The sequence below is a fragment of the Anarhichas minor genome, unplaced genomic scaffold, assembly GCF_050575085.1.
Source record: "Anarhichas minor isolate MPS153535 unplaced genomic scaffold, ASM5057508v1 ptg000003l, whole genome shotgun sequence".
In the NCBI taxonomy this organism is placed as follows: domain Eukaryota; kingdom Metazoa; phylum Chordata; class Actinopteri; order Perciformes; family Anarhichadidae; genus Anarhichas; species Anarhichas minor.
In genome coordinates this window covers 8,585,527-8,609,170 of record NW_027466449.1, presented here as the reverse complement: position 1 = coordinate 8,609,170, position 23,644 = coordinate 8,585,527, and the positions used below count along the sequence as shown (strand labels likewise).

The 23,644-nt window shown below is 42.0% G+C and overlaps 2 protein-coding genes across 3 annotated transcripts in view; both read left to right on the top strand.

Moving 5' to 3' along the window:
* The window catches only part of nav1a (neuron navigator 1a), a 64,282-nt gene extending 55,760 nt beyond the window's left edge, over nucleotides 1-8,522 (top strand). For both annotated transcript variants that reach the window (XM_076096434.1, XM_076096426.1), the window contains 15 exons: nucleotides 477-585; nucleotides 690-811; nucleotides 1,670-1,854; nucleotides 1,958-2,120; nucleotides 2,225-2,402; nucleotides 2,516-2,604; nucleotides 2,711-2,809; nucleotides 2,912-3,083; nucleotides 3,872-4,137; nucleotides 4,250-4,401; nucleotides 4,490-4,561; nucleotides 4,674-4,879; nucleotides 4,983-5,101; nucleotides 5,194-5,382; nucleotides 6,039-8,522. In XM_076096434.1, coding sequence (XP_075952549.1) covers nucleotides 477-585; nucleotides 690-811; nucleotides 1,670-1,854; nucleotides 1,958-2,120; nucleotides 2,225-2,402; nucleotides 2,516-2,604; nucleotides 2,711-2,809; nucleotides 2,912-3,083; nucleotides 3,872-4,137; nucleotides 4,250-4,401; nucleotides 4,490-4,561; nucleotides 4,674-4,879; nucleotides 4,983-5,101; nucleotides 5,194-5,382; nucleotides 6,039-6,134 — 2,217 coding nt within the window. In that variant the 3' untranslated portion in view covers nucleotides 6,135-8,522. The remainder of the gene's footprint in view (nucleotides 1-476; nucleotides 586-689; nucleotides 812-1,669; nucleotides 1,855-1,957; nucleotides 2,121-2,224; nucleotides 2,403-2,515; nucleotides 2,605-2,710; nucleotides 2,810-2,911; nucleotides 3,084-3,871; nucleotides 4,138-4,249; nucleotides 4,402-4,489; nucleotides 4,562-4,673; nucleotides 4,880-4,982; nucleotides 5,102-5,193; nucleotides 5,383-6,038) is intronic.
* Nucleotides 8,523-8,916: 394 nt separating this feature from the next.
* mybpha (myosin binding protein Ha) lies at nucleotides 8,917-22,200 on the top strand. Its single transcript, XM_076091208.1, has 11 exons — nucleotides 8,917-9,115; nucleotides 11,264-11,329; nucleotides 11,980-12,114; nucleotides 12,547-12,714; nucleotides 16,586-16,674; nucleotides 16,805-16,997; nucleotides 17,389-17,528; nucleotides 18,214-18,373; nucleotides 19,249-19,385; nucleotides 21,469-21,655; nucleotides 22,160-22,200. Exons 1-11 carry the CDS (start codon nucleotides 8,917-8,919, stop codon nucleotides 22,198-22,200), a joined length of 1,515 nt encoding a protein of 504 aa, XP_075947323.1.
* Nucleotides 22,201-23,644: the final 1,444 nt, after the last annotated feature.

Below are 23,644 nucleotides of genomic sequence, written 5' to 3'. Positions count from 1 at the left end.
CTTTGTACTTTAACATTGTGAGGGGATCAAGCCCGCCAGGTGTATGAGCTCGTACTGTGGGTTTGAGTTGTAGTGCTTAACTAAAACATCAGACAATACTACCACTCCCCCAAAAAAATAGGAATATATCAGTTTTTATTTTAAACATTAAAAAACTTACCAAACTATCTCATCAAAAATCTTTATTTGTTTCATATGTCATTATACAATGTGAAGTGTAATACTACATAGTCATTGTCCGAGTGCATTAGAAATTATTTTCAAATTGTATAAAATGTGAAAAAGGGCAATTTAGAAAAATATAATAATATTGGTGTGAGATAAATGTAAGAAAGTTAAAATAGAGGTAAGCTACAGTTAAAATAAGAAAATAAATAACTAAACTCATGTGGGTATGAATGAGGTAATGATGAAACAGATACAAACCAATTTATCCCACCCCAACTCGCTGACATTTATTCAATTTGTTTGTGTAGGACACAGAGCTGTTGGATCTGAGGGAAACCATCGATGCTCTGAAGGTCAGGAATGACGAAGCCCAGGCTGTCATACAAGGAGCCTTAAACACCCCGGATAACATGAATGGTTTGGAGATGGACCACTTGATCTTTCTGTCTTCTTCTGTCTTCTCTGCACACCGTCTCTGCACATTTGCCTCTTTTGATGTTTGATGTTTTCTTGTTTACCAGACATGCGGATTCGACGTCAGAATTCATGTGAGAGCATCTCCAGTCTCAACAGCCTGACCAGTATGTCGAGTGTGGGCAGCTTGAAGGACCAAGATGCCAAGAAGAAGAAGAAAAAGAGCTGGGTAAGAACGCACGCTTCATACAGCATTATAGACCATCTAAAACTGCAACGCAATCTTCAAGTACCCTCGATCTCTGCTCATTGACCTCCCTAAACTACTGATTGGCACCCTGTGTCTATGAATATTAAATTTGAAAGGATGTAATTCAGTTAGAGTGGCAATCAGCAGACATGATGATCTCAGTTTAATCACCAAGGTTTATAAATTGCAGTTCTCAAATTGTGTTTCTGCTCATTTGAACCATGCTTTGTTGTGTATTTTGTACAACTTGACCAAGTGAACTGACCCAAAAGCTAGGTTCTTAATCTGCAAAAACATGCATTAACTATTCTTTGATCTATTTGCAGAAAATTAAGCTTAAAGGAATAGTTTCTCATTTTGGGAAATACACTTATATCTTCCCAAAAGTTGCTATCACTCTCATATCTGTCTGTTGAAATGAAGCCTCTTAGCTTAGCTTAGCTTAGCATAAAGGAAACAGCTAGCCTGGCTCAGTCCTAGCAACCTCACAGTTATGACAATACACCAGAAAGTGTGTTGGTGATTTTAAGAGGTGCTGATGGGCAGATTTTCTTTTATCCGGGCTAGCTGTTTCCCCCTTATGCTAAGCTAAACTAATATTTTACAGACAGACATGAGAGAGTGGTGTCGATCTTCTCATTTTACTCATGACAAGAAATTCAATAAGTGTTACCCAAGATGACAAACCCCACCTTTAATTTTTAGCATTTGTCATCTTGATAACAATCCTAATCCTTTTTTCTTTACCTCTTTTATTAATTGATGCAGTAACCCACTGAATATTGGTTTAATCGTCTGTCTCTCCCTCGTTCTCCCTCATCCTCTCTATCTGTGTAGCTGAGGAGCTCCTTCAACAAGGCATTCAGCATTAAGAAAGGCTCGAAAACATACTCAGACATTGAGGAAATTGCCACACCCGACTCCTCAGCTCCCAACTCCCCAAAGATGCTCCATGAGGGGGCAGAAGAAGTAGAAAGCCAGTTCTCGTCCCTCAAAACATCGGCCTCTGCTACCTCTTCTGTGTAAGTACACAAACGCCTTACTCCACCTCTTAGCTCAATAGTGAATTAGACAGTTTAGACTTCATGGGGGCCTGGCCCTGATGAGTGCATTGTTCTCCTCCAGGATCATGGAGACTACTGAAGAGGGAGACGATGACGAAACGGCGGTATCGGACCTACGCTCAGAACTCTGGGTGAAAGAGAGAGAACTGACAGACATCCGACTGGAGGCCTTAAGCTCTGCACATCATCTGGAGCAGCTCCGAGAAGCCATGAACAGCATGCAGGTTTGATTTGCCTGCGTGTGCATATTCAGTAAAGTCAATACCTGAAGTATAAGTATAAATGATATCTTAAAATAACTTCAAATGTTTACCTTCCTATGAGCTAGTCAACAGTGGAGAACCTTAAGGCGGAGAATGACCATTTAAAAACGGGCTCCGGTCCCACCTCTTCCACCTCCCAGCCTTCAGGCCTGGCGTCTCTCCTGGGGCCCTCACTGAGGCAGCCGATGAGCATGTCCCTCACCAAGTCCTTCAGTCTCAGTCTGAATGATTGTAAAGATCCAGGTAAGAGACGCATTTGGAATTCCACCTATTTTCAGTTCACGCACATGCACAGTAGACATAAAAATTATATTTCTATACTCTTTTCATCCATTTTTTTCCTTCAATCCTTTCAGACGTGTCTTCAGTTGATGCGTTAAGTGTGTCTTCCCAGCGGGATGAGGAATGTGCACGCGTGCTTGTCCGCATCGGAGATCAAGTAGAGGTAAACACAGAACACCTTTTAATAGACGCAATGTCCAATAATGTCAACAGCATTAAATCGAGCAGCTGGGAGATTGTGCACTCATTCCCTCTCTCTGTCTTTGTAGGACAGTAAACAGCAGCAGGAGTTCTACCTTGGCTCAGTGCTGGTCAGTGCGAGCACTAGCTGGCCCGCTCTCGACTCTATGATATCCAAGACTTTCAAGGTAAGTCTCACTGTGTAGACATTAGTGGTTCTAACAAATACTGTATAGCTGTGTTTTGATAGGTCAGTCCTTACTTATTTTCTTTTTTTTCTTTTTCCCCAGGACTACCTAACTCAAGTGGACCCGACTGCCAGCCTGGGTCTGACCTGTGATTCGCTGCACATGTTCCAGCTGTGCCCGGGAGTGCAGAGGGTGATAGGAGGGGACAAACCTCAAGCCGCACCTTATCGTTGTTTCAGCAGTGGTTCAGCTAAAATACTTGTCACTTTGAAAGGTTAGTGAGTGTCCTCGACTGATGTTAGAAACCATACTAGTAACTTAAAATTGTGTATAATCCACTTTCATTTGGATTTATTTCCTATATTTTAAGCAGCCACTTGTCTCTGGTTTATTTTAGTATTTCAGCACTTTGTTAAACTGAACTTTTACAGAATGCTTTGATCTCCCAAAAATACAGTGTATTAAAGATGTTCTGACAAACTATAATCACAGATGGACATTTTGGGAACAACTCTTGAGTTCCTGTTTGGCAGTCAACCCTGAACTGTTGAATGACAGTGGGTACATCCCAAGTCTCTTAATTGCATCCACGTTTCCCTCACTTGCGTCCTTTCCTTGCGTCTTAGTCCCTCCCACCAGAGGGAGAGGAGAGATGCAATAGTGCTCATGAATGCACCAATAGGGAGAGTTTTCAAAACAGTCCCTGGCCGCTCAACACTGTACTGCCTTGTAATGATTACTCAGCTTTGGCAAAAAAAAAATAAAGGCAACAAAATCTATATTGTGACGGTTTTTCTCACTCTAGAGACTCAATTTCATTTTTCCACCTGAGAGAAATTAAAAGAAACCAGTTTGTGTGTAGATGTAGGACATTTTAAAACAATTGCTTTGCTTCTGATATGAAATGACACGCTATTTGTAGATAAAGGGTTAAAACATGAAAAAGCATCAGCATTTCCATGTTTGTCACATACCATGTTCACAAGTATTTAATAGTAAATATTATGTAAATCCAATTGCTTCTCCGCTCTCTCTCTCTTCCCTGTGTCTGCCTCTCTCTAGGTCTCAGAGAAAAATGTGTTGACTCACTGGTGTTTGAGACTCTGATTCCTAAGCCGATGATGCTGCACTACATCAGCTTGCTGCTGAAGCACAGGCGTTTGGTTCTGTCTGGGCCAAGCGGGACAGGAAAGACTTATCTGGCTCAGCGTCTGGCCCACTTCCTTCTCCAGCGCAGCCGGACTGAGTCGTCTGAGGCCGACCATGAGACCTGCCTCCTCGGTCGCAGCGCTGCTGTCACCTTCAACATGCATCGTCAGTCCCAGAAGGTAGCGCATGACGCTGGATTTTTGTCAGACCGTTATCTTGAAGTCCTTTTTCTATACAAATGTGGATCTCTGCACACAGAACATATGAATTCACCTGTCCTTTCTTTAACAGGAGTTGCAGTTGTATCTGTCCGATCTTGCAAATCAGATTGACAGAGAGAGTGGAGGAGAACTGCCGCTGGTTGTTATTATAGATGACATTAGTGATTCAGCAGCCATCACTGAGCTTGTTAATGGAGCACTCACCTGCAAGTATCACAAATGGTGAGTCTCTTCAGACAGTTACGCTATTTCACTAAATTTCACTTGAATATGTCATGAAAGTACATATTATCCCCTGTTGATGTTTCAGTCCTTACATCATTGGGACAACCAATCAGCCTGTGAAGATGTCATCTAACCACAGTCTACACCTTAGCTTCAGGTGAGTACAAAGAAAATGTTTACCTTGCCTCCTCTTATTTTGATACACATTTAAATACAAAATGAAGCTTTCATAGAGAGTAAAAGTAACGTTTTTTTGCATATGACGACAGGATGGTGATGTTCTCCAACAACGTGGAACCGGCTAACGGGTTCCTGCTGAGGTACCTGCACCGTAAAGCTGTGGAAGCCTACCAGGAGAAGGAGCAGGACTCTGCACGCCACCAGGCTCTTCTCCAAGTGTTGGACTGGATCCCTCAGCTCTGGTACCACCTCCACACTTTCCTGGAGAAACACGGCACTTCAGACTTCCTCATAGGTGAGAGACAGCTGACAGGGTTAAAGCAGAAAACAGGGAACATGGGGGGATAATTGGATTGGGAAAAAGAGATTGGTTAACATGAAATGTTGCCTTCTTTCAGGTCCCTGCTTCTTCCTATCATGCCCAGTATCAGTGGCAGAGTTCAGGCAGTGGTTCATTGACCTGTGGAACCACTCAATCATACCGTACCTGCAGGAGGGAGCCAAAGACGGCATTAAGGTGAACACACAGATATCCTCTATAGTGTGAAATTAGTGCTAACAACAACAAGACATTCATTCCATTACCTCTTTGTCTATATTCTCTCTCAGGTGCATGGGCAGAAGGCAGTATGGGAGGATCCAGTGGAGTGGGTGAGGGGGACTCTCCCATGGCCCAACGCACAGCAGGACCAGTCCAGGCTCTTTCACCTACCTCCCCCCAGCATAGGTCCACTCAATGAGGAGAAGAAGCCCCCCAAAGATACACCTCCACCCAGCACACTGGAGTCAGATCCATTGGTAAGAGTGAAGGTTTCTGTTGAGATGGGGGACTAGTTCAGGGCAGAGAGGATGCGTGGTAGGCATGCAGGTCAGATGTCTATCGACAGAAAATGAATTGGGAAATATTTAGATTATAGACCAAGAGGATATCTTTTTTCAAATACTCCACTGAGGTTTTGCACAGGTAAAATAAAATAAAAGCTACGCAGTTAATTTTTTCTAGACATTAACACTTAACATGCATCAATATAATAATGCATCAGATCTTATTTAGCAGCACTTAATGCAAAACAGATGAACTGCAGCTGGGCTCATTTGCATCCACAATCTTAATACTCTGCTAGGTTGAAAAATGTAGTGCCCCTTGCAGTGTCATTAATACTCCACCTAACATTGACAGGTAACAGACACTCAAATGTGATTATTTACTTGTTTCTTGTTGTCGGGGATCGTTGTTTGGACCACACAACAAATTTGAAGATGTCGCTTGGGCTCTAGAAAATTATGATGGGCAGTTCACTATTTTCTCCCATTTCATAAGCCAAACAATTATCTCAATAATCATAGAAATGTTTGTCGAGTTGAGATCCTTAGTTGCCATTTCAAGAAACAGTACATATATGCCAAGCTAAATCTAACCCTGTAAAACCAAACATTCTTTTCCTGCTACCCAGATGGCCATGCTGCTGAAGCTCCAGGAGTCGGCCAACTACATAGAGTCTCCAGAGCGGGAAGGGTGTCTGGATCCCACTCTGCAGGCTACACTTTGAGAATAACATCCGACTGTCAGTCAATCTACGGACTCTTTATTTGAGACTGACACAGCGGGTGCAGTCCCAATGAGACTTCAAAGTCTCAATAATTAACTTAACTGTGTGCTCAGTGAGCAGCTACAGAGCTAAATGTAAAGGATATATGGGGAGAGTGATTATGGAGGAAGGATTTGCTCTACCCTGCTATCAGATAGCTGCTTTCATAAGAAGCTGTGATGATCATGTCAGGGAAAGACGTCGACTTGTCTCTTCTCTGCCCTCAATTTGTTCCAGATGGGTTGTTGTTAAATCTGCAAGTGCATGGTAACCGGAATAGTATGATGCAAAATATTACCTATAATCCCATTGATCAAAGCCCATTGTTTTCTTTTGTTTTTTTCTTGGCTGCCACAACTTTCGCCACAAACTATTGGTGCTTCATTTCATAAAGAAATTAACCTCAGACGTAACTCTGATTCCCTCTAAAGTAAGTTCATCACTTGACGTCAGCCAAAAATGCACTTTATTTTCTACTTGTGGTAATTGGACTTTAGGAGGCTGTGTCAGTCACTGTGTGTCTAGTGGGAATCATGCAGTTCATTAGTAATTCCTCTAGATGGCAGCATCTACTCCTGCCTCAGTGCTCTCCTGGTGTTCTGACTTATCAAAGGTGCTCAGCAGAGCATAACACACACTTTAGAACAGAACTATGAAAATGGCCTTGAATGTTTTTCTTCTCTTCAGTTCACCCACTGTGTCATTCATGACTTGAATATCAGAACAACGAAGCTGTAAGAGTAGCATGCGTGGGTGAATAATGAATGGAAATCAATGAATCGGTTTTAGGATCAGTCTGTAAGGAAAATGTCTTAATCGGTGGACTCGGTAGCCACTGGTTTCCACAGAAACTGACATTGACCCTTCTCAACATACTGTATTGTAATCTGCCCAGACGGCCTAACATTTCGGGCTATGCTTGCGTATATTCTGTATTTAGATATCGGTTTCAAAACCCAAAATTCTCTTGTGATAGATGAGGATACAGCTTTGAAAATCTTGATTTTGTAGGATTTTATACTGAGTCATCTTCAGCGATCATCCGTATACAGCAGCTATCACCCATGTATACCTATGCCATTATCGACAGCAGCAGGAAACACTTCCGTCTTCGCTGTCTTAATCATTACTCATTCACGGAAGTGGAAAACATCAGTAAAAAAAGAACTGCCATTAAGTGATAATAATCTGTACAAAAAAAAGCATCTCCTTCCTCGTTGCATTTGCTCCTTCCATTGTTTTAAGAGTAACTGTAAAAGTAAGGGCTGGGGGATAAGAAAGGTTGAAATTTATTTTTAAGTGGCTTCCTCCTATTCCTTTCCTTCATTTGTTTGCACATAATATATGTACGCGTACTAGATTACAGAGAGTATTTATTGCTCACACCTTGACTGTCCTTGTGATGAAGGAAGAAAGAGAGAAAAGACGTGTAAGAAGAGGAAACTTTTACCCTGAAGTACCTCAGACTGCCATATTCTGTCCAGATGTTCCTCTACTGTCCAAACAGGGTGCTGGTGTTAAGTAGAGACACGATGCCTAAAAGTCTATCTGTGCCTGAAACACAATTGGCCTGAAGCTGCTTTCGAGCTGCTTTAATCTACCACACCTCGGTTAGAGGAAACGTCATCACTTCCTCTCACCTACTCTGATGTCACTTTAATGTCATCACCTTGATGCCCAGACTTAGGTGGAGAGTGGGTTATTATTTTTGACCTTTGGCTGGTAGTCATGGCTGTTATAGCTAAGATGTTGAGTTTGCCAGTTAACTCTGCAATAGACCACAATGCGTATCATGGCTGGGCTGCGATTTGACACCATTTTAAATGTAAGTGTGAAAGACTTGACATCTTTGTGGGGTTGCCTGAGAGTTGGAAGCAGTGTAAGAACAGATATTAGCATGGAGATGTAATGTAGATGCATGTATCCCTGCTGTGTTCCCATTGGACCTACCACACTTAACCTTACCACGGGAGGGATTTTTATTAACTGGATATCTTCCTCTTTTCACCTTGTTTTTATTAAGAGCAGACATTTGTTTTTATTATGCAAATATTTGTAAAGGTTTCTCTCTCTTTTGTACATGACATCACTATTGTAAACACTGTAAATAGTCAGTGCATCTGCGACAACAATCACTAAAACGTGTAGAGATCTAAGACAAGACATGGCCCCTGTATGCAGAAAACGGGCGTCCTTGGTGGTTTTATTGTCTTCCTCCAGTGGGAAGGCGCACTTGGCTTAAAAGGGGGCCTAATAATGGTTGTATGGCATGTCTCTATAAACACATCAAATCCCATATGTCAAACATTTTGCAATGGACACAATAAAGTCATGCCATTCTTCACATCACTACCTGTCTTGGCTGTGTTTACATTCAGTTATCCACGAGGGGGCGCTAATACTCCTGTATATGATCATTTATTAGGCTCTATCGACAGTTTATTTGGATGTGGTCGTTTTTGTCATTACAAAATGTTATTTGGCATTACTTAAATGTTGATGTAATTGTTTGTACAAGTTAGAAAACTGTGTTAATTATTATTAATATAAACAAGGCCGGGTTGTCACAGGTACTCCAAACATGGATGAGGATGTGGCTGAAATAAGGAGGAGGGGAGGGGGGGTATTAAAGTCAGGGGATGGGTGGAGTTGTCTCCAGGCCCAGCAGCCCTCACGCTATATATATATTACTTAAGATCCCTCCTGGCTCTTTCATCCAGAGGACTGGCCGTCTGTCAGCACGATGCCAAGCAAACCTGCACCCATCAAGAAGTCCCCAGCCAAGGCGCCTGAGCCCGTCCCGGAGCCTGAACCGGCCCCCGTAGAGGCTCCACCTGCGGATGCTGCACCTGTGGAAGCTGCTCCGACTGAGGCAGCTCCCGCAACCGAGGGAGAAGCAGCCCCAGCAGAGGACACCCCCGCTGCTGAAGGAGGCACCCCAGGTACCCTGGGACTAAGGGCGCCTTGATAACCCCGAAAATCTCTCCTGACATGCAGTGCTAACTGTTAAGCTACGTTTACTAATCTTAGCTAGATCATGGACAGGTTTGACTTTGAGTAATAACTTACTTGATCTTAGGGACTGCTGCCTTTTAATTAAACGTTACTTGATTTTGGAAGCACTTTATGTTGCCAGTTTATTAGGTACACCAAGCTAAAACTAATTCAAATAAACAAGAGGCTAAATATCAAACACCTGTCGGTAAGAAAAAACATATTATCATAGTCAAAGATACTCAGTTTTACTGGAAATTGATAAACTTGATGAGTGCACAGTGCAAACACAGGGTGACTACTCCTCAAAACAAATCTTTAGTCCTAGTCTCTGGTCTGATGACTCCAACACACTACACGTGCAGCAAAGGTGCACGCGCTCTGATGTCTTAAATCTCAAGGTATAGTATAAAATTGAGTGTGTGGACTCTTGATGCTGGTAATCAGTGGTTATTCAGGCTTTGAAGCTATGAAAATGAGAACAATTTTGAAACTATAGAAGACTGGGAATTGTAGTACCCAGAAGTCATTATACTTCCAGAAACTTAGATGAAAGAAAAACACCAATAACTACATTAGTGAAAAGCATTTTATTCACCCTTTTCTCCTGGATCTACTGTAGATCTCTTCACTTGCCAACATATTGTAACGGACTGAGTGACATATAATGTTAACCTGTTATGTTAAGTGTTATTGTGTTTACAGAAATAAGTTGTTCTAAGATGTTATCTAAGATTAGTCATTGCATTTACTGAGGTGCCTCATGCCTTGTGAAGCTGTAAAACCTGTCAATCATCGTAACTACCTGGGGGTGGGTGGCACACATTAGCATACCAGGGATTGGCAGAGAGAGTGAGGGGGGATGTTGTTGTTTGTGCTGGTAACTGGTCGAGAGTTAGTCTATGACCGGGAGCAGATGGTTAAGCATGTCGAAGAACGTTTAACGGTGTTGACTGTTGTGTGGCGCAGGCTACGGCCCACAGTAGCCTGTGTACTGTCCACTAATAAACCACAACCAGTAAGATAACGTCTCGTAGCTTTCCTTACCAAGTGCCGCTACAATATATTAAATCGAACAAAATAAATGCATGTAATATTAATCTTTATAGTGATTGTTGAAGTCCCTGCATTTTGCAGGAACAGTTCTTGTGAGAAGCAGCACAAAATGCATGGGACTGGATGTAGTCGAGTGACTGGTATTGTTTTTGCCTGCCAACCTCAACATGTAACCCCTAACTTCAGCTGATGCCACAGCCACCGAGGAAGCCGACTCCTACTGAGTGTAAACACGCAACACAAGCGGTCCACACACACAAGCTGTAATGCGTGATGTGTGTGTTTGTGCCCCACTGTGCACGACTCACACTGTGTGTGTGTGTGTGTGTGTGTGTGTGTGTGTGTTTTACTTGCTCATCATCCGTTGTGTTTACTGATATTTCCGTTTGTAAAGTTCATCTTGTGTGAATTTTCCTCTTTGAGTTCTTTTGTCTTTTTAACCAACCCATGAGGTTTCACTTTGTGGACACGTGATGGTCTTCGGCTGTGTGCAAATGTTTTAGTGTCTCCAACATATGTCAGTTTTGGGTTCATAAATCCGCTCTTGTCACTGTGAATACTGAAGGTTTCGTTCCCACGGCTCCGTTCTGCTGCTTGCTTCAGTGTATCTTGAGAGTGTATCATGATCAAATTAGCTTGAAACTGATTGAATCCCAGCGTGAGTAATATCATAGTGTAAGTCACTAACTGGCTTTCCTAATGACATTCTAACACTAGCTGCTGCTCCCGCTGCTGAAGACGATGCTGCTGCTCCTGCTGCAGATGCTCCCGCAGACGGTAAACATAAGCCACCACAGAGACAAAAACATTACTACTCGACCACAAAATACAAACAATGATGACTGATTTATTGAAAATGTCATTGAAAGAGTGCCATCCACCATGCTTCCCCTGATGTGAGTAATAGTGGATTCTTAACAGAACCTCTTGATATAATTTCGAGTGAAATGATTGGGCAGGTTGGAATGTCACTTTACACAAAAGATGCTCTGGGTATTTTTTATCTCTAAAACATTAACTTCCTGCTTGTTTGATGCTAGCTGCTCCAGCAGAAGCTGCTGTCGTTGAAGAGCCGCCAAAGGCCCCGACGCCCCCACCTCCTGCAGGTAACACCAGCATTTACACTCTGCTGCTAGCTTGGTCCTGCTACACCCAATCTAGGGTTATGACAAGGACAAAGTGAACATTTTCGTTTTAGTATTAAATTCCTTACTTTTTTTAGAAGCTGGAAGTAGCAAATATTTTATATGTTGGCTTTAATAACGACTGAAACCATCATTTAGATATCAAAATAGCTGCACATCATTTTCCGTCAATCAATTCATCGACTAATCTTTGCAGTTGTACATCAGGTGACGACTCATTATGGAAATGGTTGTGCAGAATTATAACACATCATCATTTTACTGGAAACCATTCTGAATTATTGATAAATCGATTGTCCAAGATAATATTCTGCAACTATTTTGATAATAGGTTAGCAAAAATGTCCAAAATTAATTTGTTCCAGCTTCTCAATTGTGTAGATTGTCTTATAAATTGACAAGACATTTGAAAATGTCCCCTTGGGCTTAAGGAAATTTGTAAAAAAGAAATCGTATAATCGAGACAATAATCTGCAGATTAATTGATAATGAAAATAATCAGAAGCTTCAGTCCGACACACATGTAGAATGAAGGCTATGTAGGAATTTTCAGTGTCATTTCGGCTTCTCTTACTGTCCACTTCAACCCTTAACTAATCTGCACTGTTCAGTCCCCACCAGCGCTCCTCTGGACGTATCTGTGGACGATGTGACCGACTCCAGCCTCACCATTAAATGGAACACGCCAGAGACCATCGGAGACTCGGGCCTGGACGGATACACCATCGAGTACTGCAAGGATGGAAGTAAGTCTGTGTGTGTGTGTGTATGTATGCGAGGCTGCACCTGTCCCCAGAGTGTCAGAGGGCAGATGGACTCATAGCTGTGTCCAGGCCGTATACGGCAGGAAGCATTTAACCGGCTGTCACTGTACTGTATCTCCTCACACCACTTTTAGAAGTGCTCGTTTGCTCAGATGACCGCATGCCTTCTGAGGTTTCACCATGGAGGCCGAAGTGTATGGTCAGGTTGTTTGTAAACTTGTCGACAGGCGACAAACCATTTAACATGTCCCCTTCAAGGATGTTTTACACTTTCAAAAGGAAAAAAAGTTGTCAGGAGGAATGTGTGTGTGTAAAAACACATGTTGCAGCCTTAACAAGCTATTATGACATGTAAGTTAAAACTGCACTGAAAGCTACATACTTTACTAACACAAAAACTGTGTTCCCCTGCAGCAACGGACTGGGTTGTAGCTCAAGAGGAGCTGACCCCAACTAACTGCTACTGCATCAAGAATCTCACAGCCGGTGACCTGCTGCATGTGCGCGTGGTGGCTGTAAACCGCGGTGGCCGCAGTGAACCTGGTACACTTGCTGAGCCCGTGCCCATCCGGGAGATTGGTGGTGAGTAGCAGCCAATGTTTTACAAAGTGACCAATTATAAGGGGAAGTCCAAACAGCCCAAGCGGCAATTGCAACCTATCTTCTATCTGTATGGCTGTACATTAGTGTAACGGTGTGCACAAGTGAGGAACATGTCCATTTCTCTGTCCAAGTCCAAACAAAATGTCCCTGCAAAAGAGTTTTTCACTGATGTAAGGGCAAGTTATGAAATGTCTTGCCTCCAACCTTTTCATCAGGAGCTCGCTGGCAGTTGTGCTGTAACTTGTGACCTATGGGGGGGAAATGCTCATGTCGCAAGCAGGGAGGAGGAGGAGGTATTGACTGCCGGGCGGCTAAGATGGACTGCACAGATGTATGTATGCACATAAATCGTACAGGTGCAGACAAGACCTTTCATTAGCTGTAAATCATCCTTACACTTGTCCACACGTCTTCAGTCCTTCAAATTAGAAGGTGAGACACTCGCACATTTTGTACTTCACTAAATAGTTCACTTTTAATTAAATTAACCTTGTTTTTTGCTGGTAGTGCCCTAAAGGACTAAAAGGGATGTGAAGCTAACAATAACGCGTTACACAAACATTAAGAAAAGATAAGTGAACATGGAAATATGTATAATACCAATATACATATGTATATACTTTGTTTTAGACGGTTGGATTTTTTACGACAGGTTGCACATTAATTGACAGTTACAATGTTTAACTGCAGGATCATTTGCAGATGAAATACATATTTGGAACATAAAGTATCTCCTCGTATTCAGGACCATATAGGTTCAAACATGGGTCCTGCAGTGGTTAACTGTCTGGCACGTAAATGGCTTCTGCTGCATCCGTCTTTGAGATGATTTAATGGAAGACTGAGTCAGGCAAAGGAAAACGTTTAGCTAATGAGCCATCTGGCGGCCATATTTTTTACCGACTTCAACGCTGTCAGTGTGACCTCACTGTCACTTTCTCACTTAAATTTATGCCGGTGGCTCTCTAGCTGTTCTGTCGTCTGGCACGAGTATCACTTAATGTCTTGCAATAAATAAACACTCTATAATATAACATGTCTTCATTATGCTCTCTTCAAATTCACTTCAAAGTCACTTTTATGTGATTAGAAATGTTAGCCACTATTCCTCTGACACTGGTTTATGTTAGAAAGTGCAGCAAATGGCTTAAAAATGCCCTTCAATTACCAAAGTGACACTATCAGCCTCTTCTTTGCTTCATTAAACTGACGTTTGTTTCGTTACCAAAGCTGTGAATTTCCATCAGTGCTCACACCGAGTCACATTGACGTAGTGCAGACCTGAGCTGACATGTCCCAGTTATCCACTCTCAGAAGGGCAGCTTAATGTCTCCGAGTGTATTTCCTGGTCGGGCTTCAGACTGCAGCGAACAAACAGGAAACAAGTAAGTGGAGTAATGCAGTCATGCCACAAGAACCGCTGGTCAACTGAGGAGAGTGACACATGAGCCTAATTGATGGATTCTGGGTGGCTTGCTCAGGGGTAAATTCAGCTGTCCTGACCAATCAGTCATCTACATACAAGCGTCTAATAAAGACACACTGTCCGGCATATGCTGAAAGCCCCCCCCACAAAGACACTTTATCCAGAGACAAAGACAGATTGTGAATTGTTTGCAGGAGGACTTGCATGGCTGCTGTAATGCCAGCAACACTTCTGGGCATTGCTGGGAAGGCTGCTGATTAGCAGGGATTACTGTTTGAGCCAAAGCTGGAGGCAGACCTGAACCTCATGGGGATGGTCGGTTCCAGGGTTCCATATCTCAGCCTCTGCAGCAATGATATGGTGACAAATGTAAGGACGAAGAGGATGAGACGCATTGGGCAAGAAAGCTGGTTAAAAGCGGTGCAAAATAACGTACAGAAGGTCGGTGGGGAGTTAAATGAGAGGACATTTTGAGTGGAGAAGGAGAAACGGAGTCTGCTGCAAGGAGAGAGAGGTGATGGAAGGCAGCAGGTTTGATGTATCCTGTAAGCTCGAAGAGCTTTTCAGACATTTGCTGCTTCTGCAGAAACATGCAAGGTATGCTGTTCCTGATATTTAGCACCCGGCCATCCAACATAGAGGGTTAATTAAATGACTCAAGTCCCAACTGCGGTGCAATTTCATCCGTATCATTTTATCCACAGCTCGAGCATACAAGCAGTTATCGCTACTGATTTGGGTGTGTTTAGTTTCCGATCTGTTGTACTTAATGGTTTCTACATGTGATGTTTGACCCCTCCAATTCATTTTAAAAAAGTGGTGACAGCTTCCTGCTTCTTTGTGCATTACAGGAGGGAACACATGTCGGCATTTATCCAAGTGTCTCATCACCAAAGCTATTTTAAGAGCTGCGGGGTGCAGGGTCTTCCTGTTTGGCCTCTCTGCCCAGATACTGTACTTTTCCTCTTTCTTTAGCTAAATTTCCTATGAATGACTACGTGTTTTTGTCTTTGTGTAAGTATGATAAATTGAAAGAAATTGATTATTTTGATTATCGATGAATTGTTTAATATGGTCATTTAGAATTTCTCAGAGCCCACAGTGATGTCTTCAATAAGCTTTATTTGTCGAATCCAGAAGATATTTAATATATAATTATATGGCAAAGAAAAGCAGCAAATTGTCCCATTTTAAAAGCTCAAACCAGAGAATGTTTGGCATTTTTTCTTGAATGAAACGATAAATCGATTGTCGAAATAGTTGCAGATTCATTTTCTGTTGATTAATCAACTAATTCTTGCAGCTCCCCCTAATAAATTATAATCATCATCCTTTATAAAAGACTGATATAAAAGAAAACATTCATACAAAAAAGTTTAATATCAAAAGTATTAAAATAGAATTTTGTGATAAGTTTGGATCGTTGGTCCGTCTGAACTAACTTGGGTGTTAATTTGAGCTCCTTCAGTCGTGTTCTCTTGTCAGCTTGCTGCTGGCCGCTCTATTTAGGTCAGGGGTCTCAAACTCAAGGCCCGCGGGCCGTATCCGGCCCGCCACGTCATTTTATGTGGCCCACGAATCCACCAGCAAAAAAAAAAAATTAGACTTGATAATAAAAATATCCCCGTAGTCGAAATTATGAGATAGAAAGTCATAACTATGATAGAAAGTCATAATTCTGAGATAGAAAGTCGAAGTTATGAGATACTTAAACACACAGCCATAGAAGCAGCTCTTTGGCTGGTTACTGTAGACTTGAAATGGAAATGTATTGTGAGTACATTGAAGACTACTTTAAACGTGGCTTTAAAACACATGAAATACTTCACGTGGGATTGTGCAAACGCACCCTTGAAAGGATTTTAAGCTTTGAACAAAGTTATTGTAATAACTTGTGTTTGATATTTGTCTTTGATATTTTCTCTAATAGTTTGATCTTTGATAGAGTAATGTGGGTTTCTTAACCCTAAATTAAAAGGATTTTAAGTTATAATAACAGAAATGTGCTTAAATATATTTTTACATTTATATAACTGCATGTACAATATTTTTACACTTGAATAAACAATAATCAAATGCAGAGACAGTTACGTATTTACCAATATGTTAGGAGTAGTAACATTTACACAGTCTTACATTTACAACCGGCCCTTTGAGGGCGACCGTGATGCTGATGTGGCCCCAGAGTGAAGATGAGTTTGAGACCCCTGATTTAGGTCTTGTTGACCTGTCCTTTTGAGCATACTGTACATAACCCCACTTTGAAGATACAAATGGTAAGTTTGTACACTGCTGGCTGCTGGTAATGCTAGAAAACATTGTCAAGTGGGGGATTTCTTCACGAAGGTCTCCAGGTTATGTCCGTATAAAAAAAATAGCCAAGATAGAAGATAAGCACGGCTGACTTTAATTCTTGTTTTTCAGAGCGTCCCAGGGTCCGCATTCCCCGCAATCTCAAATCCTGCTATGTCAAGCAGGTTGGAGATCAGATCAACCTGGTCATCCCTTTTCATGTAAGCTGCACGTATACTCAGTCTGTATAATTCATGAATAAAATATGCAGTTGGCACAGAAGACTTTACAGTCATCGCGCTTCACTTTGCATCTTCTCATCTCTTGTCTCTCCTTTTTGCAACTCGTCAGGGAAAGCCCAAACCTGTGGTGTCCTGGCTTAAGGACGGTCAGCTTGTGGATGCAAGGGTCAACATCAGGAACAGTGACAAGGACACCATCATATTTATCCGCCACGCTCAGAGGGAGGACTCTGGTGTTTATGAGATTAGCGTTAAGGTGGACAGCTTTGAGGACAAAGCCACCATCACCCTTCAAATTGTGGGTGAGTCGCACGTGCTTATGTTTACACACCAGCAACACACTTGGATCCACATGTTTGTGTGCGACAGGTGTGAATGTGGACTTATTTCAGACCTATCTGTCGAATCGGCTCAGCTGGTTGTGCAGCTGGCTTGTTGACTTGTAGGTTCTGAGGCTCGTGACTTGCTCCAGCAGAAATTTTAATCACTAGCCAGCATGCATCACACCTCTAACAATGATGACCGTTGACCCTGCTGTCAGCTGCTACTGTTAAAATGTGTGGCCTCATGTTAGAGGCATTACCATACAAAGCTCACTTTTGATCCTGGGAGCAGACACCGTTTGTGCCGTGAGGAAAACACTGGTCATGCTTTTAATCCTTTATAAATACTTACAGTAATGTGTCTCCTCAGACCGGCCCGGCAGTCCTGCCAATGTGAAGCTGTTGGACACCTGGGACTTCAACGCTGCTCTTGAATGGACCCCTCCCAAGGATAATGGCAACACAGAGATCACTGGATACACCATCCAGAAGGCCGACAGGAAGACCGGGGTATGGCAGATGTATACTAGGCCAATCACATTGTCAGAGTGATTTGCAGTGTTTTTAAACTTGTTGTATTCACTCTGAACAACATCTACTGACATCTGAAAATTGGAAACACAAGTACTACATGCCGACCAATTAGAGGTCTTGTAGTTTCCACGTGGGATCTCATGTCTCTCGTGTCAGCTATGGCATAGCTTCTGAGCCAATTTAGAATATTTTATTTGTTTATTAGTGATGTCACTTCATTGACTGGGAATACTGGGAATAATTACACTTACACTTAACTTACATACAAACTTTGAGTTTAGACTCTGACATGGATCTTCTTTGATCTAAACGCTGTATTTGAACATCAAACTCTCCCCAACGCCTTTCTCCCAGTTACAATATAGATAAAATCTTCTCTAATCAGATGGTCTGGATGAGATTGCCATGTCTCTATTTTCCTGGGACTTACTAAAGAGTCTATCAAAATACCAATACGTCTTTTTAAAGTTGTGACTCATGGTTCTGGAGGCGAACTGGCAGAGATGTAAGTGGATACCGCTGCCAGGGAACATTGAACATATTTAACAACTACCAGAACAGAACCTACAAGGCTACATTTGTAGGCGAGGACATACATATTACTCACACTCCATCGCTTTCTACATAGTTTTCTATTCGTCTGTTGTGTCTCCACCGACAGGAATGGTTCTCGGTGCTGGTGCACTACCACAGGCTCACTGCCACCATCACAGACCTCATCATGGGCAACTCGTACTCCTTCAGAGTGTTCGCTGAGAACCAAGTGGGCATCAGTGAGATGAGCGCTGTCACCAAGGGGGTGGCCACCATCCATAAGACAGGTGATCTTCTTGATTAATTCCTTAATTCTTCTAAGGTCAATGTGTTTATTATGATGGAGCGTTTATTGGCAGTGCTGCTCTACAAGTGTGTACTACTTATACTTTATTAATGAGCTGCATGAAGTGTATGAGAGTCTTGAATGTGTTTATAAAGCTAGGACTTGAGGAGTGGAAATGGCTTTGGCACTGCTTCAATCTTAAATGGGTAGCTCTCTTGGCTAGTGCTCAGCTACTGAAATCATTTTAAAGAGGCTTTGACAGCATTAAGACAGCTGGCAGGGCAAATGTTTCTCTTTGTGTGTGTGTGTGTGTGTGTGTGTGTGTGTGTGTGTGTGCGCGCGTTCGTGTGTGTTTATACAGTATGCCTACCTTCTCGCTCTGTCCCTTTTCATTCTTGACACAACTGTTGTCATTTCTCATGTGAACAGCCAAATGCAACACTATCACACTAACACTATGAAAGCTTCCTAAGAGAGACCGACTGAAAATGTGTGCCGTTGTGCCCGTATTTAAATGTCTCCCACACTTCGATGAAGGCCGGCCTCACTCCTTCAAATGTGAACAATGAATGAAAGATTACTGGGCAGATATAGTGATGTCAGAATTATGAATGAAAGGGATTTTGACAGCGTGGGAAGTGACGGAGTAGATTGTAGTGAGAAAATAGAAACAATTCCCAACAGAAAGAAAGGGAGAGGGAAAGTGAAAGATCTTTTTCTGTGAACTTTCACCAAACTGCCACTTGTAGCCACAGTCGACGCTGTGCAGCAAAAGTCCTGTGCTGTCAATATTTTTCTATCCCTTGAATAAGTACAGACACGTATTGTAAGAAGAAGAAGAAGTTCTGCATGAGATCTTGTTCCATGTGTCCACAGGTATTGTCTACAAGCCTCCCGAGTACCCGGAGCGTGACTTCAGCGAGGCACCCAGGTTCACAACACCCCTCACTAACCGCACTGCCACTGTGGGATACACCACCAAGCTGCTGTGCTCTGTCCGTGGATGCCCCAAGGTCAGACACTCTTAGCTATACACTTTATATACTAATAAAAGATATATATAACTATACAACTGTTCATACACACACTGCACTTAGCATAGAAGTGTGTCATGCCCATCACCCTGTTTTCAGGTTTGTGCTCGTGTTTTCACCACCTATGATATATATCTTATCGGTGTATTGTGTCCAGGATCACAATAGTGTTCCCATTATGCCTACCTTTTGTTTTTCCTAGGGACTCTTGATGCATCATTTAAGGGTGTGATACACTGCTTCAAATGAGGTATTAATGTCACTGCTATAAACATCCGCTGTTGAAGTGGGGCAGGGCTTGCACTGGAATGTCTCTGTGAAGTTTCAGTATGTCTCTCACTATGCTTGTCGACTGCTGCTCTGGTTAAACATATCTTTACAGTTGTCTGGCTGACGCAGACGGCTTAGGTGGCAGGCCGTGGTGGAAATGCAGCTGATTATGCGTCCTAGCTGTCCTTGACTAGTCGGCAAGGACAGCAGCGGTTGAACAGTCTGCACAATGCCAGTGTATTGGAGACAAATCAAACAGGAGCTAATGTAGGACTCAAGTGAAGAGGGACTAGTACCAGTAGATATAGGGCAATTCCCAGAACAATTCCTCTATCTCTTGCTTTTTGTTGATCTCTTTCTCTCTTCATAGCTCTTATAAATTAAATTATTTCACACTGGGCATTTGTGTTGGAGCATGTGTGTATTTATGGGCTCTGGCTGAGAGTCCAGAGTCATTGAGGACTGCTGAGTGAGGTCCAGCATAAAAGCCTTCAGTGTGATAAGTTGTCCTGCTGTGTCTGATAAAGAGCTGTCACATACAGTGGCAGAGACTACATGGGTAGCTGTTAGAGAGGAATAGCGAGATAAGCAGGGAAGGCAAAGAAGAGACAATGATAAGAAGTGTAGTCTGCTGTCCTGTCATGGCTAAGTGGAGATGAGGCTTTAACGGAAGGTGCTATTTTTGCCAGCAGCAAAGTTATCGGTGTGACTGGGTATCCCTGTAAGATCCCCACACATGGATGCCCAAAGACAGAAATGGGATGGGACAGGAAAGAGAGAAAGGAAGGGCAATGGAGATGGGGAGGATTTAATAGATTACATTAGTTTACACTTTACAGTGTTTGCCCAGTTAAAGTTAAAGTTCAACTTTCAAATCAAATCCTTTCAGATGTTAGACCCTGCACCTACACATCCTGGTGCTTGCATAACAATATCAAACATGCAAAATCATTTTACAGAAGTCAGTTCAATTATTATTAATCTGTGGATCTAAAAACAGTTTCTATTTTTTGTCCATCAGAGAATAACATACATACAACATGTTTGACCTTCTTTACCATCTATGGTCAAACGCCAGTTCACAAACTTTCTAAAATAGAAGAAAGATCTATTTAGAAAACTTGACGAAAGCAGCGACACAGAACTAAATCTGTTTCATACATCGGTGAGGAAGTGTTGTTCAAACCCTTCTGAAATGACTCAGCTGAGCTGAAATCCAATAACCAGAGTCACCTTCAAGAAGCCGGACCATGGGGAAATCCATGCAGGGAGAGTGTCACTGAAGCCCAGAGCAGCACATACCTGAGGAGACTTGTATTACTTCCATTCTACCCAACTGTCACACTCAGCACAGACTGTCTGAGTTTACAGGAGGACAAGTCATTTGGATGTCTTTGACTTTCAAAGACTGAAAGTCAACGTTGTAATGGTAAATAGATATCACTTTAGAGACCACAGCTCAAAAAGAAAGAGGTGTGCCAGAAGCTAAAACTGTTCAATGACACCAATAGTCAGAACTCAGAGCTTTAAAAATGCTTGTTTTGTAAATTTCTGAAGTTAATACTTAAATGATATACTTGATAAAATTCTCATGAAATGTACCATGTTATATTTTACACCTTTGCACTGGAAAGTGACCCTGAAAATCAAAAGTTCACTCTATATCACTGCTGATGTTTTAAAAAATCAGCTCAGCTGCCAATATGGATTTTGGAGCGGCACTTCGACGAAACAGGGAAGGTATATTTGAGGTATACTGTTGTTTTATAAATGTCTCCCCTCGTCCTCTCAGCCTACGATCGAGTGGTTGAAGAATCAAGTGTTCATTGGAAAAGACCCCAAGTTTCGTCAGATCTCTACCCAGGGCATTTGCTCCCTGGAGATCCGTAAGCCCGGCTCCTTCGACGGCGGTGTGTACACCTGCAGAGCCAAGAACCAGCAGGGAGAGGCCGTGGTCTCCTGCAAGCTGCAGGTCAAACGTACGTATCTAAAAGCAAACAGAGGATAAAGTTTTGTGCTAAATATGAATCTAAAACTAGCAGCTCGGTAGCTTTGCATAAGGATTGGAGGCACGTTCAAGTTCACTAATTGACAAGTTGTTGTTTTTTAATCTGTACAGATTAAAATTCTGATTTTTGAAAGATTCTGTTTACTTTGGACAAAGTCAGGTGGATTGTTTCCCACCGTTTAAAGTATGTATGCTATGCTAAGCTAAATAGCTGTTGACTGTTGCTTGATATTTACCTTACAGACAGAAAAGTGCAGTGGTATTGATTTTTTTCATGAACTCTTATCATGAAAACAAATAAGCTGCTTTTACCAAAATGTCAAACTAATCATTTACATTTGGGACATTTGGAGAACCTGTTATTGGTCCCAGTTGACAATTCCAGCTTTCATGTCTACACATTTTAACTAATAATGTTCCAGAACTTTATTCCATTAAAACAACACATTTAAACTGTATATTCCTCTCCTGACAGAGGTTATTCTTCCAGAGGCTGGCAAGGAGAAGGGCAAATAAACCAACACCCAACGCCAGAGGTAAGAAACAGAGAGACATATCCACTGCTGTGCAAGACAGCCTGAGATTGTTCAACATGTCACCAGTGGGAGCACATTTCATTGCTATATATCTTTCTCCATTGTCTCATGAACAAAATATCCATCAATGTGTTGCTACTAACACTAACACTGCGTATTACTGCTTTGACACATGTATAAGATACTGGCACAGTTGTTTGAGATACAGATTGGCACACTGGCAATACTCTTATGCCTGCTGACCAGCCATGCATTGCAGTGTTCTCAAACTCATAGCATCACATTAAAACCAATAACAGCTCATTTGTCCTTCCCTCTTGCCCTCCTCTTGCCTTGTCATCTGTGCAGCCCACGTCTGCTCCCTCCTCATCCCTGCTTTTGGATGTGGTAATGTGGCAAAGATTAATGTCAGTCAAATAGAAATACCAAATTTGCTGTTTTTGCAGCGTTAACGTTTCTATTTATACCCTCACTATTAGGCAGACGCATTTGAGTTTGGGTATTGGCACTTTCATATAAGCTTTTCAAATGCCCAAGTGGTGTCGCCTTTCACGGAGAGCCAGGATTTAATCACAGTGTAATTTCAACTGCTGACAAGAGAAGCCTCATTAAAGCATTTTTAAAAATAAGTGAAGTGACGAGAGAAGGTGGCAAGATTTTAAAAAAGAAGGGACAAAGAGATGAAGACATTTAAGCTGGGAAGAATGATTAGAGAGATTAATATGTTGTTGGTAAAGGGATGTACCGAATAGTTAAAGGTTGTAAAAGATTTAGAGGGAATGATAATGGTTTTATCTTACTGTGAAAGACTTACCACTGCTTCTTTTTACGGCACTGTGAAACACAATCCCTTTCATCCCTGCTGTACATTCAAAATATTTGAGCGAGGGGCCAATTCGATTATTTAATACCTTTTTAGATTGCAGGTCTCTCATATAGCTCCCTTCCCCTCCTAAACTTGTTTCTCCTCCCACTTACTGACTACCTTCTTAGCATAAACTGCTCTTGACTAGAATCTGTGTTGGCCTTCACTGCATTAAAACAGTAGACAGTTAGCTTTGTCAGCATGTTCGCTATGGTTTGTACTGTTAACGCTATTAGCACCGTAACCGTTAGTATGTCGAGAGCTGTTGAGAGGCAGTCGAAATGCTCCCAATCTCGTATTATGCACCTTTTAAAGAATGTAAACATGTTTTCGCAGAAACCCAAAATACAAGTATGAACCTGAATATGAACATATGCCCCCTTTAAGAATTTGCTCTCAGGTGTACTCTTAGAAAATGATTGTGGTGTCATTTTGTACTTAAAGGAATGCTTCACCAATTACTCAGCCCGTTACCTCGAACTCTTGAAGAAAACTCTTGGTTTTTCTCGCATGCCTCCACGGTGAAGGAAGAATACAAAGATAAAAAATCATGAATGTG

Coding starts and splice junctions, on each gene's coding strand:
- mybpha (XM_076091208.1), top strand. CDS start 8,917: ATGCCAAGCAAACCTGCACCCATCAAGAAGTCCCCAGCCAAGGCGCCT. Junction 12,715..16,585: donor GCCCATCCGGGAGATTGGTG/GTGAGTAGCAGC, acceptor CTTGTTTTTCAG/AGCGTCCCAGGGTCCGCATT. Junction 16,998..17,388: donor CATCACCCTTCAAATTGTGG/GTGAGTCGCACG, acceptor GTGTCTCCTCAG/ACCGGCCCGGCAGTCCTGCC.